The sequence below is a fragment of the Motacilla alba genome, chromosome 28 (genome assembly GCF_015832195.1).
Source record: "Motacilla alba alba isolate MOTALB_02 chromosome 28, Motacilla_alba_V1.0_pri, whole genome shotgun sequence".
Lineage (NCBI taxonomy): Eukaryota > Metazoa > Chordata > Aves > Passeriformes > Motacillidae > Motacilla > Motacilla alba.
The window spans coordinates 213,877-228,186 of NC_052043.1; the positions used below are offsets into that span (position 1 = coordinate 213,877).

A 14,310-nucleotide genomic window follows, 5' to 3' on the forward strand; every position below is an offset into this window, starting at 1 on the left:
AAGCTGCCACGAAAAGCTATTAAATAATTTAATATACAATGGTAAAAAGCTCTGTACATTGGAATTTCCGCCGGGAATTCGGGAATTTGGGAATTCCGGCGGCGGGAGGAGCCCCGGGGAGCCGGGAGCAGCTCAGAGCTCCCAGCCCAACCCCCCCAGAATTCCCAAGGGATTTCCCGGCCGTTTCACCGATTTTGATGGATTTTCACAGGAGACTGAAGCTGGAAAATTGGGAATTTTAGGGAACTTTTGGGAATTCTGCTCCTTCCTCGGCGTCTCCGGGGGGTGGGAAAGGCTCTTTTCCCACCTGGGGAATTCCCAAAGCTCAGCCCCAACCACAGCTCTCCAAAACTGGGATTTTTCCCAATTTTTTCCCCATTTTTCCAGGTTTTTCCCCAAGTTTTTGGGATTTGGCCGCCCTGGAAGTGCTCAAATGCAGGTGGGAGCAGCCTGGAACAGTGGAAGTGTCCCTGCCCTGGGATTGGGATCATCCCGAGGCTTTTCCAGCCCAAAATTTGGGAACTTGAGCCCAAAATTCCAAGCTGGATCTGAGTTGGGCCTGAAATTCTGGAATATTCCGGAGCTGGAAAGGAAAATTTGGATTTCCTGGCTGGGATTTGGGAATTTCAGCCTTTCCCAAGCCAGGAAAATTCCAAGGAAAAAGATTCCAAGGAACTGTTGCACCCCAGAGGAAATAAAAACTGGGAATGTGCTTCCCAAAAAACACAAAAAGTGGGAAAAGTCCCCCAGGTGCTGAGGAAAATCCCCAGATCCCAAAATTCCCGGGATGGTTCTGTGTCCGTGGGATCCCAAAGATCCCAGAGAAAGCCCGGGAGCCTCTGGGATTTCCCATGGGAATTCCAGCCCTGGATTCAGCTGGAAAATCCCTGGATTTGGGAAATTTGGGGGATTTTTTCCCTGTTTTTTTGAGTTCCAGTGGCACTGAGGATTTTCCTTCATCCCAAAAAGATCCGGAATAAAAACTCCCAATCCTCAATCCCCGAAACTTCCAGGGATTTCCAGGTCCTTCGGAGATTTCCAGGTTTAGGACCAGGATTTCCACAGGGAAAAAAACTGGAAAATGCGAATTTTTGGGAATGGGACGAAAAAACCTCATCCCTGGAGTGAATTCCAGAGGGAAAAACAGGAATTTGGGTGGAGAGAATTCCTTGACCTGGAAAGAGATGGGAATGAGGGAATTTCAAAGGGGTTTTAAGGGAATTTTAAGGTTCCTTCCCATCCAGGTGGGATTGAAAATTCCCAAAAATCTCGGGAAGTTCCAGGGCTTTGGTTTTCCTCTCTCCAAGAATTCCAGAATTCTTTTTGCTTTCCCAGAAATCTGGAGAATTCCAGCTGGGAAAACCAACTCCGTCCCACCCCAGGCACTGCTGGGATCCTGGAAAAACTTCCAGCTTTTTTCCTGGGATTCAGCATTCCCAGATTTCCGGGAAATCCTAAAAAAAACGGGCTAAAACCAGGGAATTTAACCTGGAAAGGGGAATCTGGTGCCGAGGGCAAGGCTGGAATTCCATCCCAACCCCTGGACTGGGATTTATTCCCAGGATTTGGGAATCCTTAAGGCACAGGTGGTGCCTTCAGCCTGGAAAAGTTTGGGATCAGCAGGAAAACTCCGGATGTTCCCCAATCCCGAGAGCGTGGGGAGAGCTGCGGCTGCGGGAGGGACATCCCAGGAAATCCTGGAATTCCTCCTTCCCAAAAAAATGGGAATTTCCCCTCAGGGAATTCCAGCTGGGAATCCAATCCATGATTTCCTCATCCCCTTATCCCCGAGGATTCCCAGCTCTTCCTGGCAATTCTCTCCAGGATCAAACCTCGGCATTCGCCGGGACATTCCCACCTGGAAAAGCAGCTCCGGAGGCTCCGGGAATCCCTGGAAAACCCCCGGGCTTTTCTCGCTGCCAGAGGGAACTCGGGAGCTTTCCCATGGATTCTTTTTTGTTTCTTTTCCGAAGTTTTTGATGCTTTTTCTTTACCCCCCCTCCTGGGATGTGGTTGGTGGATATCCTGGGGTTTTCCTGGAGTTTTCCAGGGATTTTCCTGGAGTTTTCCTGGAGTTCACAGCAGGCTGGCCAGGCTGGTGGTGGGGCCGTTCTGGGCCTGGAACTGGACTGGGGGGGGTCCATCCGTCCACTGCAAGGGAAAAACGGGATCAGAATCCCGGCAGAAATTCCCAGAAAGCTCCCTCAGCATCCCAGAATTCCCAGGAAAACCCTCCCTGCCCTCAGGGATCCCAAATTCCAACCCTACATCCCGCTGGGATTTGGTTTCCCAGTTTTGGTTTTTTTGGGATTTCAAAGCCAAAATCCCACGGGGAGGGATCTGGATGACCCAGAGGGGAGAAAATCCCAACTTCTGATGCCACAGCACCAAAAAACCCTTCAGCAATCCCATTATTCCCACCCATATCCAGATTTTCCTTGGGATATTTTTCAGGGGTTTCTTTCTGGGAATGCCCATTGCAGGATTCCAGGGATTGGGAGGGATTTGGATGATCCAGAGGGAGGAAAATCCCAACTTTGGATGTGACAGCACTAAAAAAACACATTAAAAATCCTATAAAGATGACCTCGGGGTCCTTTTTGCCACGGGCACAGTGGGAATTTGGGGGATTCTGGGAACTCTGGGGATTTGGGAATGGCCGGCCCTGACCGTGATCAGGTTGTGCTCGGGGAGGCTGCAGGCCTCGATGTGGTCCTGGAGCAGCTGCTGGGAGAAGTTCTGGTGCATCTGGGCGGCCTCGTGGGCATCCATGGCATTGCCACACGCCTTGTTCAGGTCTGGAAAGGCACAGAAATCCTGGGATTCCTCCCATTCCCGCCTCCGGGCTCCCCCCATCCCAAAAATCCTGCCTGGGTTTGGGGTCTGCACCAAAATCCCACGGATTCCCTGGGATTGCAGGGAATAAGATCCCAAAATTCCCAAGAATTCCCTGGGATTGCAGGGAATAAGATCCCAAAATTGCCTCAATTTGAGGCAAAATCTCCCCCAAAGCTCCACAGAGATCCCGAGTTTTTCCCTTCTCCAAGGAATTCTTGGGATTCCAGCCCATTCCCTCCCCACCCTCCCAGCCAAGAATTCCTTCCCAAAGTCCTCATTCCCATCCCAAATCCATTCCCTGTGCCCTGGAATTCCCAAATCCCAAATCCATTCCCTGTGTCCTGGAATTCCCATCCCAGGTCCATTCCCCGTGCCCCGTCCCTCCATCCCCTCTCCCAAATCCTCTCCTGCTCTTCTGGAGCCCGTTCCCCCTCTGGAATCAGCTCCTGGAGCTGTGCATTCCCAGCCCTGGGATCAGCTCCAGGCTCTCCCTGGCATTCCCCCCCTCCCCGAGGCCGTTTCCCAGTTTTTTATGGATACTGAGTCACCCCTGGAGCTGCACATTCCCACCCTCACCATCCACTCCACATTTTCACTCAGCTCCCGCTCTTCCAGAGGCTCTATCCCGGTTTTCCAGGGTACTCCCGAATGCCCCCGGAGCTGCACATTCCCATTCCCCAGGTTTCCCTGGATTCCCCCTGTCCCGGCCTTACCCCGGAGCAGGGCTGAGGACCAGAGCTGCACGGACATGTCCGGGATCTTGCTGGCCAGCTGCATGGCCGGCACCACCATGTTGTTGCTTTCCTAGGAAAATCGGGAAGGCAAAGGGGAAAAATTGGGATGTGGGGAATTTTCCCTGCCCTCTCCAACACGGATTGAGAGGAAAAGATGGAAAATTCCCCGTGGGAAATCGGATTTTGGTTGCTCTGCTCGATGGAAGTCAGGAAAATGCTCAAGATTCCCAAGGATTTCTTGGGATTGAAGGGAAAAAAATCCCAAAATTCTTAGGGATCCCCTGGGATGGAAAGGAATCAGATCCCAAGGATTTGCTGGGATTGAAAGGATTAAAACCCCAAAATTCCTTGGGATGGAAGGGAGTAACAGTCCCAAGAATTCCTTAGGATTGCAGGGAATAAAATCCCAAAATTCCCAGGGATTCCCTGGGATTGCAGGGAATAAAATCCCAAAATTCCCAGGGATTCCTTGGGACTGTAGGGCAATGGATTCCCAAGGATTCCCTGATTTCACTCAGGATTTTCTCAGGGATTTTTTGGGGATTTGTTCTGGGAATGCCCGTGCAGGATTCCAGGGATGGGGAGGGATTTGGATGATCCAGAGGGAAGAAAACCCCGATTTTTGATGCGACTGCACTAAAAACCCCTGATAAAACCCCATTATTCCCAGGCACATCGCATTGCCTTCGGGATTTTTGGGATGTGCCCTGGGAATGCCGGGCAGGACGCGGGGGCGGGAGGGCTCTGCGGTCACCCTGTGGTTGCCCAGCACGTAGAAGATGTGGCCCAGCAGCACCAGCGAGCACGCCGTCAGGCGGTTCAGGTCCTCGGCGTTCGACATCTTCAGCGTCTCCCGCAAAAAACGCCTGGAAAAACACGGGGAAAATGGGATTGGAGCCCCCCTGGGCAGCCTGGGGGCACCCCTGCACGGACGGGACGGCAGCAGCGGGATCAGGAGCTCAGGGAAAGGGAATGCCTGGGTTTGCTCTGGGATTGGCCCTTGGAGGGTGCGGAGCCTCGGGATGGAGAGGCACGAGATTCCCAGGGGATTCCTCGGGATTGCAGGGGCTGAAATGCCAGGATTCCCAAGGATTCCAGGGAATAACAGTCCCACGATTCCAGGGAATAACAGTCCCAAGATTGCCAGGGATTCCAGGGAATAACAGTCCCACGATTCCAGGGATTCTTTGGGATTACAGGGAACGAGATCCCAAGGATTCCCTGGAATTGAAAGGAATAAAATGCCCAAAATTCCCAAGGGTTCCTCGGGGTTCCAGGGAATAAAAGTCCCAGATTCTCAAGGATTCCCAAGGATTGCAGGGAAAAAGATTCCCAAGGATTCCTTGGGATTGAAGGGAATAAAATCCCAAGATTCCCAAGGATTTTGCAGAGAACAGGAACCCAAAATTCCCAAGGATTGCAGGGAAACACATTCCCAAGGATTCCTTGGGCTTGCTGGGAGTAACATTCCCAAGATTCCCAAGGACTGCAGGGAATGATTCCCAAGATTCCCAAGGCGAGAGCTCAACCCCCACCACATCCCTGCTCCTCCCCCCAGGCCAATCCAGGAGAAATCCGTGGGAATGGGATGGACACAAAGCCTCGGCATTCCCACTCCCATCCCAAAGAAGGCCGGGGTGACTTTTCCCACATTTTTCCCACGTTCTCCCTGCTTTTCCCAGGGCTGGGACTCACTTGGCCTCGTTGTATCTTCCCTGGAAAAAGGAGAAGAGCCCTCGGATGTAGAACGCCGCAGCCCGCAGACAGTGGGAACTGTGGGAAAACCATGGATACCTCAGGATCCCACCCGAATTCCCAGGAATCCCACCCAAAATCCCACTTCCAAGCAAAATATTCCATTTGAGCCCCATCCCGAGCTTCCCCTTGGAATTAGGTTGGATTTTTCCCCCCTGATTTGTTGAAAATCTTGCTGCAAATCCGCCACTCCCAGCCCGGAATGCTGGGATTTGTGGGAATTCTCACCTCACGGGGAAGTTGTGGTCGGGATTTATCCTTTCCAATAAACTGTAGAGCTGGAAAGTGGGAAAAGGAAAAATCGATTTTCCACGGAAAAATCAACACCGAAACAGTGAAATTCCACCCAAACCAGCCCGAGTTTATCCCAATACTGGGGATTTTAGGCTTGTTTTGATCCCAAAGAAATGCAAGTTTCATCCCAAATCTCCTCCAATTCCACAGCATTTCCTGGATAATTGTATTCCCACAGAAAACTTGGACCTGGTGGATTATGAAAATGAATTTTATATCAGACTTGATTAATGAAAACCAGAATGTAACTATCCAGAAATTCTGGAGTTTTCCAGATAATTCCTCAGGAATTTCCACACCCCTCATGAAGGAGCTGCTGCCAGCAAGGCCCTGATGGCAAAAACACCCGGAAAAAGGCAAATCCCAGGGAATTTCTGCACGGAAAAGCAGGATTTGGGAGAGCCTGGCTCACCTCCTGGTGCCGATTCCCCTCCCGGATGTAGACGCTGGCCAGGTTGGTGACAATGAACGCCCACAGCTCCTGGTGGGTTGTGAGCTGGAAGGGAGAAAATTCCCAAATATTTCAGTCTTTTCCTCACGATTTGCTCACTGCCATTAAAAAATCTTGGCTAAAAAACGTCACACATTTTGATGTTAAAAATCCCCCCAATCCAAGGAAAACTGTTAATAAATAATGGAACCGAGGAAGGTTTCCCTTCCAAATTCACACTGCCATCCCTAAGTTTCCAGGGGAAAATGTGGGAATAAAATCTCACCCTCAGTGCTGTAGTGAATTGTGCTTCTGCATTATCCATGCAGTTGACAGAGATGCAGTAGAGACCCTGGAAAAGAAAGGATATTTTTGGGAATGTAGCCCAAGACATCCCCAAATCCTTGGAAATAGTGGGATAACAGCAGGAAAAAGGGAGCAACGAGGCTCAGGTGTGGGGAAAATCAGGAATTTCCACAAAATGTCCTTGAAAATAATTTATTCATGGGGGGGAAAAGCTTAATTTAGCCCAAAAAAATCTTTATTAAAATCATGGAAAACTCAGTATTCCTTACAAAACCCCTTTGCCTTCTGTAATTCCCACTAAAGCTGTCTCCAGTGGGCAAAGCTGAAACCCCTGGATTTCCCCTTTTCCAGCTGATTCCTCCCAAATTCCCCCTCCCTTCATGAAGAAACTGCTGCCCGACAAGGCCTGGATGGCAAAAACACCCAGGAATAGCCAAATCCCAGGAATTTCCTCCACAGAAAAGTGGGATTTTCTCTCCAGGAATTGCTGGAGCAACTTGGGATATTGTGGGAAGCGCCCCTGCGTGCCCACCCAACCTGGAATTCTGTTTCCAAAGGGTTTTGAGGCAGGGATCAGCTCCCCCAGCAGTGGATGGTGCAGATCTGTAACTCCCAGGGAATCTCCAGAATTCCAGGAGGGATGCAGAATTCCCAGGTTTCACCCCAAAAACTCACCAGGAGCGTGTGCAGCTGGGCAGCGTGGTTGGAGAAGAGCCTGGGAGACTGCTGGCACAGCTGGCAGACCTGGGAAATCTGGGGAAGAACACAATTCCCCATGTTTGACACCTCTCCCACTGCTCCCTGCTCCAAACCCCGCTCCTCGTGGGCGCAGGGATCGGCTCCAGGATCCCCAGTCCCGGATGAAGGGGAGGCTGGATGTGCTGCCAGTGCAGGAAAAGGGATTTCCTCACATCCCTCCCACATTCCAGCTGGTTTGGAATGGTTTCCTCCACCCCCTGGGACTCACAGCCACGGATCCCTCCTGAAATGCTGCAGCTTTTCCAGGAAAAGTGGGATAGAACCTCCCAAAATCTGGGATTGGGATGAGTCTCAGGAGGCTGAATTCCTCCCCATTCCCAGCACATTCCCAGTCAAGCTGGCAGCAGGGATTGGATGATCCAGTCCTGGGATGGATTCCCAGGATTTTTAAATGATTGGAAAAACAAGGAATAAAAGGTGCAGCTTCCTCTGGAACAACCCAAACCAACCAGGAAAGAGGAGGAAAAGCAGGAATGTGAAAAACTGGGAAACACCTGGACAAGGCAGGAACCTGAAGGGAAAGAGGAAGGAGCCACTCTGGAATGGATGGAATGGGAAAAAACCACTGGAATCAGCCTGGAATTGCCACCAGGAAGGTGCCAATCCAACCAGTTATTGATTATTCCACGACCAATTCCAAAGTGCCCTTAAATGATATCCAAGAGGAGCCAATCCCCACTTCCCGAGTCCTGAGCCCCAGCAAGGCTGGCTGCATCCACGATAACCCAGCAGGAATTCCCACCTGAGCCCAAACTGCCATCCCCACGTTTCAGAGGCCGTTCCTGCAGAATATTCCCATTTTTTGGGAGCCATTCCCAGGCAGGAAGTGCTGGGATTCCCACGTTACCTCCTGCAGGGCGGTGGCTTTGTGTCCCGTGACCAGCCTGCACATGATGATGTGTTCCAACAAAATCACTTGGAATGAGGACAGGATGGGGCTGCAGTCCAGCACTGGGAAAGGAGCAGGAGCAACTCCATCAGAAATTTATGGAATGTTTCAAATCCCACCCAAAAAAACCCCCAAAAAAGTTGATTTTTGTACTCCAAAGCCACCACCAGGCCTTAAAATCAGGGGTTTAGTCTTAGTTTTAGTCTTAGGCTGACCCAGCAGCTCAGCAAGGCTGCGGGATGGGTGTAAATGAGGAACAAATAACGGGATTTTCCAGGATTTCCCTGGAATCCCAGCCCCTTTTCCTTACTTTTGAGCTTCTCCAGCTGCATGAGGGCTTTGTCCGTGTACTTCTGAGCCTTCTCCAGGTAGCCTGCCTGCATGGAATGCATCACTGTCACCTGCAGGGAAGCACAGCAAGGATTATCCCCCCCAGGAATTCCCCTGGATGCAATCCCCACAGCAGGAATCCCTGGAAAATTCTGAAGCACCCCAGGATAGCGGGAGGTGTGACTGAGAGGGTGGGAATGGATGGTTTGAAAGCTCCTTCCCAGCCCAGCTATTCCATGATTCCCAAAATTTGTCTGTGCAGAGAGGGAAGGGCTGGGAATTCACAGAATTCCTCAAATCCCAGATTTTTTACCAAGGATTGGAATAATCTCCAAGGAATGGAACAAAATCCTTCAGCAATTCCAAGTCCAGCTCTCCTCGTGTTGGTAAAATTAAGCCAAAGTGGTTCTGCTTTGTACAAATGACTCAATTTTCATTTGAATCAGGTATTATTTAATCAATTAACTAGTTATTAATGAATTAATTCCCATTTCCAGCCTGGAATCTCCTCACACTGAGCAGCCCCTCAGCATCACCCCCGGACACTGAGGCAGAACCAGCACCAAGGAGCTGATAAAATTAAGCCAAAGTGGCTTGATTGGTACAAATACCTCCATTTTCACTTGACTGGGGTATTGCTTAATCAGTTCATTAATTAATTATTCATTAATTCCCATTTCCAGGCTGGAATTCCCACAGACACTGAGCAGCCCCCTCAGCATCACCCCAGGCCACTGAGGGGAACAAAAGCACCAAACAATTGATAAAATCAAGCCAAAGTGGCTCTGATTTGTACAAATGGCTCCATTTCCGTTTGAGCCAGGTACTAATTAATAAATCATTTAATAAATAATGAATTAATTCCCATTCCCAGCCTGGAATCTCCTCACACACTGAGCAGCCCCCTCAGCCTCACCCCAGGGTCACTGAGCAGCCCAAGGCAGCCAGGAGCCCCGTCCCTGCTCTCCAAAGCATCCCTCAACCCTCATTAATTGGCAATTAGCACTAACGAGGAGCGCTCACCAGGTAGACCAGCACACACATGTGCTCCTTGGGCAGCCAGTGGAAGAGGTCGGCGGGGTTGCTGGGCAGGATCTCGTCGTCGTGCAGGGTGGAGATGGTCTGGATGCACTGCTGCAGCTGCTTCAGGCACGGCTTCACGCTCTTCACCTGCAGGACACGATCCCACGGGAATCCCTCGCATTCCCCCTGGGAATCCCTCACATTCCCCTGGGAATCCCTCACATTCCCGCTGCTGCCATGCTCTGGCAGGGGGAAGCTTCCCAGCACAGTGGTAATTCCCATAGTTAGGGGGTTGGTTCAGGATTGATGACCCTCAGCGCCTCACGGGGTGAACAGCAGCAAGGGATGCTCAAAATATTCCCAAAATCCCCCAAAATTCCTGTTATTCCCTCCGACACACACCTGGAAGCACCAGAGACCACCATGCATGTAAAAATATCACGGACAACGCCTCCAAGTTAACACGATTTCCTCACTCTTCATTTAATTTGGGAATAAAACCAACAAGAGTTTGCTTCCATTACAAAAAAACAATCCCCAAAATCCCCTCGGGGCTGTTCCTTAGGGAATATCCCTGTCCCAAATTCCCAGCTGGAACGTGGCACGTACCTGGCCGGCATCCAGGTAATGTGTGACCTGCAGGACCAGGAAGAAGACCCTGAGGGATTCCTTCTGGATGGGATTGCCCTGCCAATTCTCCACGATCTGCCCACACAGCGTCAGCAGCGGGTGAACCTCCTGCAGCTTCCTCTCCATCAGCAGCAGCTGCAATTCCCAAGGAAAATCCAGCTTTTTCCAGGATAAACCCTCAGGGAATGACAATTTCCCAGGGAAAACGGGGCTGCCTCAAGCCTGGAATTGCCCAAAGCCAGGCTGGAGCTGCCTGGGATGGAGGAAGGTGCCCCTGGTTCTTCCAAGCCAAACAATTCCAGGGATTCTCCAATTCCAGGGATTTGGATTGGATTATTCACCTCATTCCCACAGCCCTTTCACCCCACCAACTTTTCAACCCCTCATTACAAAAGCTCCAGTGAAAATGTGCAACAATCCTTTTATTTTTCCCAGAAAAAAAATGAGGGGAAAAGGTGAATTTATCCATAAGAATCCTGCTTATCCCCCACACCCCTCCCCAAAAAAATCCCCTGGGATTTACAATTACACAGGAAATAATTTATTTCAGAAAGAGCTGCAACTCACCATCCCCTTGCTGAGCAGAAAGAGGGCTCTGGAATGAAAGAAAGTAAAGTTAAATTCCAAAAGAAATTACTCCATCCAAAAAGAAAAAAATTCCAGGAAAAAAAAAATCTGCCTTTTTCTCCCTCTAAAAACAGAGAAAAAAGAGGAATAAGGGAAGTAATAGAGGAATTCCCGGGGAACTGGGGGAGGAAATCCCAGGGAATTCAGGCAGGGAATCCCAGGGAATCCCAGGAATCCAGGCAGGAAATCCCGGGAGTTCAGGCAGGGAATCCCAGGGAGTTCAGGCAGGGAATCCCAGGGAGTTCAGGCAGGGAATCCCAGGGATCCAGGCAGGGAATCCCAGGGAATCCAGGCAGGGAATCCCAGGGAGTTCAGGCACGGAATCCCAGGGAATCCAGGCAGGGAATCCCAGGGAGTTCAGACAGGGAATCCCAGGGAATCCAGGCAGGGAATCCCAGGGAGTTCAGGCAGGGAATCCCAGGGAATCCAGGCAGGGAATCCCAGGGATCCAGGCAGGGAATCCCAGGGATCCAGGCAGGGAGTCCCAGGAAGCAGAGCTGTCACCTGGTGTACTCGGAGCCCACCACGCGCGCGTACTCCGCCCCCACGCCCAGCAGGTCGCAGGCTGACACCAAATCCTTCTCCAGCGTGTGGAGTTGCTGAAATGGGAATAAAAAATGCCATAAAAATCCCAAGAAAATGCCAATTTCCCCAGATTTACAAATTCCTGCTCCTTAAAGGGGTTTTAGACCCATTTTCCAAAGAATCCGTCGGGTTTCCAAGGATTTGTCTGAGCCCAGATGGATTTTTTTATCTTCAAATTCCTAATTAATGAGGAATTGATTAAGAACAGGAGGCAGATCCTACAAAGGGTGAAAATCCAGTGCTGATCAGATCCCAACAGCTCCAAAAAACCCAGGGATTGCCACACTGGAGCAAGAGCTTTCCCAGCAAGAGGAGCCTCCAAGGTGTGCTCCCAAATTTTACCCCTTTCCCAAAGCCAGATGGAATCCAGGAAGGGAACAGGCTCCAAGGAAATGGGGAATCAGGGAAAATGGGAAGCTCCAAGGAGAGGAAAAGCTTCAGAGTCCTCAGGATGAACTCCTGGAAAACTAAACATTCCTCAATCAAAACTAAATATTCCTCCATTCCTGGGAGACGAAATATTCCTCAATCCATCAGGAATGAAGGTTATTTCTCCATAAGCACACTTCAGTGTCTCCACTCTCAGTAATATTTTTAACTTGTAAATATTCTGCAGCGTATTCCAGAGCAGGAACAAGAATTTTCCTTGGGTCCTTTTCCTCCTTCTCCCATCCCACATTGAACACAAAACAACCAACGCCTCCAGCCCCAGCAGGATCTGCCCTCCCTGCAAGCCCCAAAATGGATTTTTTCCTCCATCCTTGGAATTCCAGGTCCCTGATTCCCACAGAGTGAGCCTGGCTGATTCCTTGACCCAACCCAACACCAGTTTCCACCCTGGATTTGCCTTTTCCCTCCCCACTAACAACAAATTTTTATGGGATAAAGGGACAGAAAGCACCCATTAACAGCAGTTTTTAGGGAATAACGGAATGCAAGGCTTCCAGGCTGTCTGGAACGGGGATGCAGTATCTTTCCAGGATTTTCCCCAGGGAATTGCTGCTCCAAGGACTCACAGCCAGCTGGAAGAGCAGCCTGCAGTGCCAGTAGGGAGTCTGCTGCGAGATCTGGATGGCTTTGCGCAGCAGGGGCTTGGCCGTGTCCACGGAATTCTGCAACACAGACACCCCCAGTCAGCAAAACCCTGGACCCTGGAATCCCACAGCCCTGGAATTCCCTGGAAAACCAGGCTGAGCCCTCCGGGGAGGGCTGGGAGGAAGGGAGCGAGCGTTGGAAGCAATAAAAATAAAATGGGAGAAGGCTGGGGCTGCTGCGTCCTTGGAACGTCCAAGGAAGGGCTGGAGGGGACTGGAGAAATCTGGGATTTGGGGAGAAATGGAGAAATCTGGGATTGGAGAAATCTGAGAATGGAGAAATCTGGGATTTGGGGAGAAATGGAGAAATCTGGGATTTGGGGAGGGCTGGAGGAGTCTGGGATTTGGGGAGGTGTCCCTGCACTTGGCAGCGCGGGATGGATGGGATTCAAGATCTTTCCAATCCAAACCATTCCAGGATACTGGGATTCAAAATCCCGGGAAATGGTTTTGGAGGAAATGAGCACAATTTCCTAAGGACAGAGATGAACACAGAATCTGGGATGATCCAAGTGGGGCTCTCCAATGAAGGAGCCTGAAACAGGGAAAGGAAAACCCTAGACAAAGGATGGAGGGGCAGGACACCGGGAATGGCTCCCCAGTTTGGGGATTCTGGGAGAGAATTCCCACTCATCCCTGGAATTGTCCAGCCTGGAGCAACCCGGGATGGAAAAAGCTGTCCTTCCCAAGGAGCTGGATCATCCTTCAGGTCCTTCCCAACCCAAACCACTCCAAGATTCCAAACTCCTGAAGAAAATCACGGATTTCCCTCCCCTAAAGCCAATATTTGCTTAATAAGGACCAAAAATTTATTTGGCCAAGCAAAAATCCTTTTGGAGTGGGAAACCCTTGCTCCAACTCCAGCAAAACCCTCCTCAATAAGGAAGAGAAAAAGCCTCTCGTGGCAGAAATCTGATTTTCCAAGGGAACACCCCACTCCAACCCGAATTCGAGGGGCACAGAGGGGTTTGGGGGGCTCTCACCTCCTGGCAGTAGAGCTCCGACAGCAAACTGGCTGCCTCGAACTTCACATCTTCAAACTGGGGGATCTGGCACCAGCGTTAAGGGAACCACAAAATCTGGGTGGGAAACAGCAGCCAAGCCTCCAAAAGCCCCCCGGAAAACGGGCATGAGATGGGATTTAAGGTCCTGTCCAACCCAAACTCGGCAGCTCTGTGATGAAGCAGATTAAAACACCCAATCCATGCCCCCACCCCCAAGCCCTCGAGGTGTTTTGGGAGCTTCCTTGGAGCTGTTTGGAGCTTGGAGCCCTTGCTGGATCCCGGGAAAAGGATACCTGCTGGGATATCAGCCACTGCAAGAGAACACAGCGGGTTAGGCTGGCACTGACACCCACCAGAACCACCCTGACACCTTCCCCGTCCGTGACAGGAGCCTCCCACCGCCCCTGCCCTGCTCCTCATCTTTTCCAGCTGCCAGCACCCCTCGGCCACCCCCCGCTCCGCCCTTCCCGAGCCCCCCGAGGCCATCCCAGCCCCGCTCACCGCCTTCTCCAGGTGCCCGCGGGCCTGGTCGCCGTTGCGGGTGTGGTGGTAGAGGACGGAGCCGAGCTGGAGGTGCGTGCGGGCCTCCATGCGGGCCGGGGGCTTGCGGGGCAGCACGGCCTGCAGGCAGTGCACGCACAGCCGCACCTTGGGCGGGCTGGACGTGCGGAAATGCTCGGCCAGGCCCAGCAGCGCCAGGTACCACGACTCGCCCGCGGCCGCGCCGCCGCCCGACCCCGAGCCCGGCGCAGGCCCGGCTGCGCCGCCGCCGCCTCCGGCACCTCCGCCGCCGCCTCCGGCACCACCCGCGGCTCCCGCCGCCTCCCCAGAGCCGCTCCCGCCGCCTCCCGCCGGCTGCGGCGGCTGCTGAGGCGGCGGCGGCTGCTGAGGGGCCGCCGCGCCCGCCGCCACCGCCGCCATCTTGGGGCCGCCGACAACACCGCCGCGAGGCGCGGGGCACGACGGGACTTGGAGTCCGAGCGCCTCGGGCGCGGAGGGGAGGTGGGAGTTG

At 51.9% G+C, this 14,310-nt stretch overlaps 1 protein-coding gene across 1 annotated transcript; it reads right to left on the reverse strand.

The window, feature by feature from the left end:
* Positions 1-11: 11 nt before the first annotated feature.
* MAU2 (MAU2 sister chromatid cohesion factor) lies at positions 12-14,234 on the reverse strand. The gene is made up of 19 exons (XM_038163677.1): positions 13,800-14,234; positions 13,592-13,609; positions 13,278-13,343; positions 12,217-12,312; positions 11,120-11,214; positions 10,556-10,583; positions 9,968-10,123; positions 9,359-9,505; positions 8,316-8,406; positions 7,964-8,067; positions 7,033-7,110; positions 6,338-6,403; positions 6,034-6,117; positions 5,556-5,605; positions 5,268-5,345; positions 4,327-4,438; positions 3,552-3,642; positions 2,671-2,798; positions 12-2,151 (listed from the first exon to the last, which is right to left on the reverse strand). The coding sequence occupies exons 1-19, from the start codon at positions 14,217-14,219 to the stop codon at positions 2,077-2,079; spliced, it is 1,983 nt and encodes a 660-aa protein (XP_038019605.1). The 5' UTR covers positions 14,220-14,234; the 3' UTR covers positions 12-2,076.
* Positions 14,235-14,310: the final 76 nt, after the last annotated feature.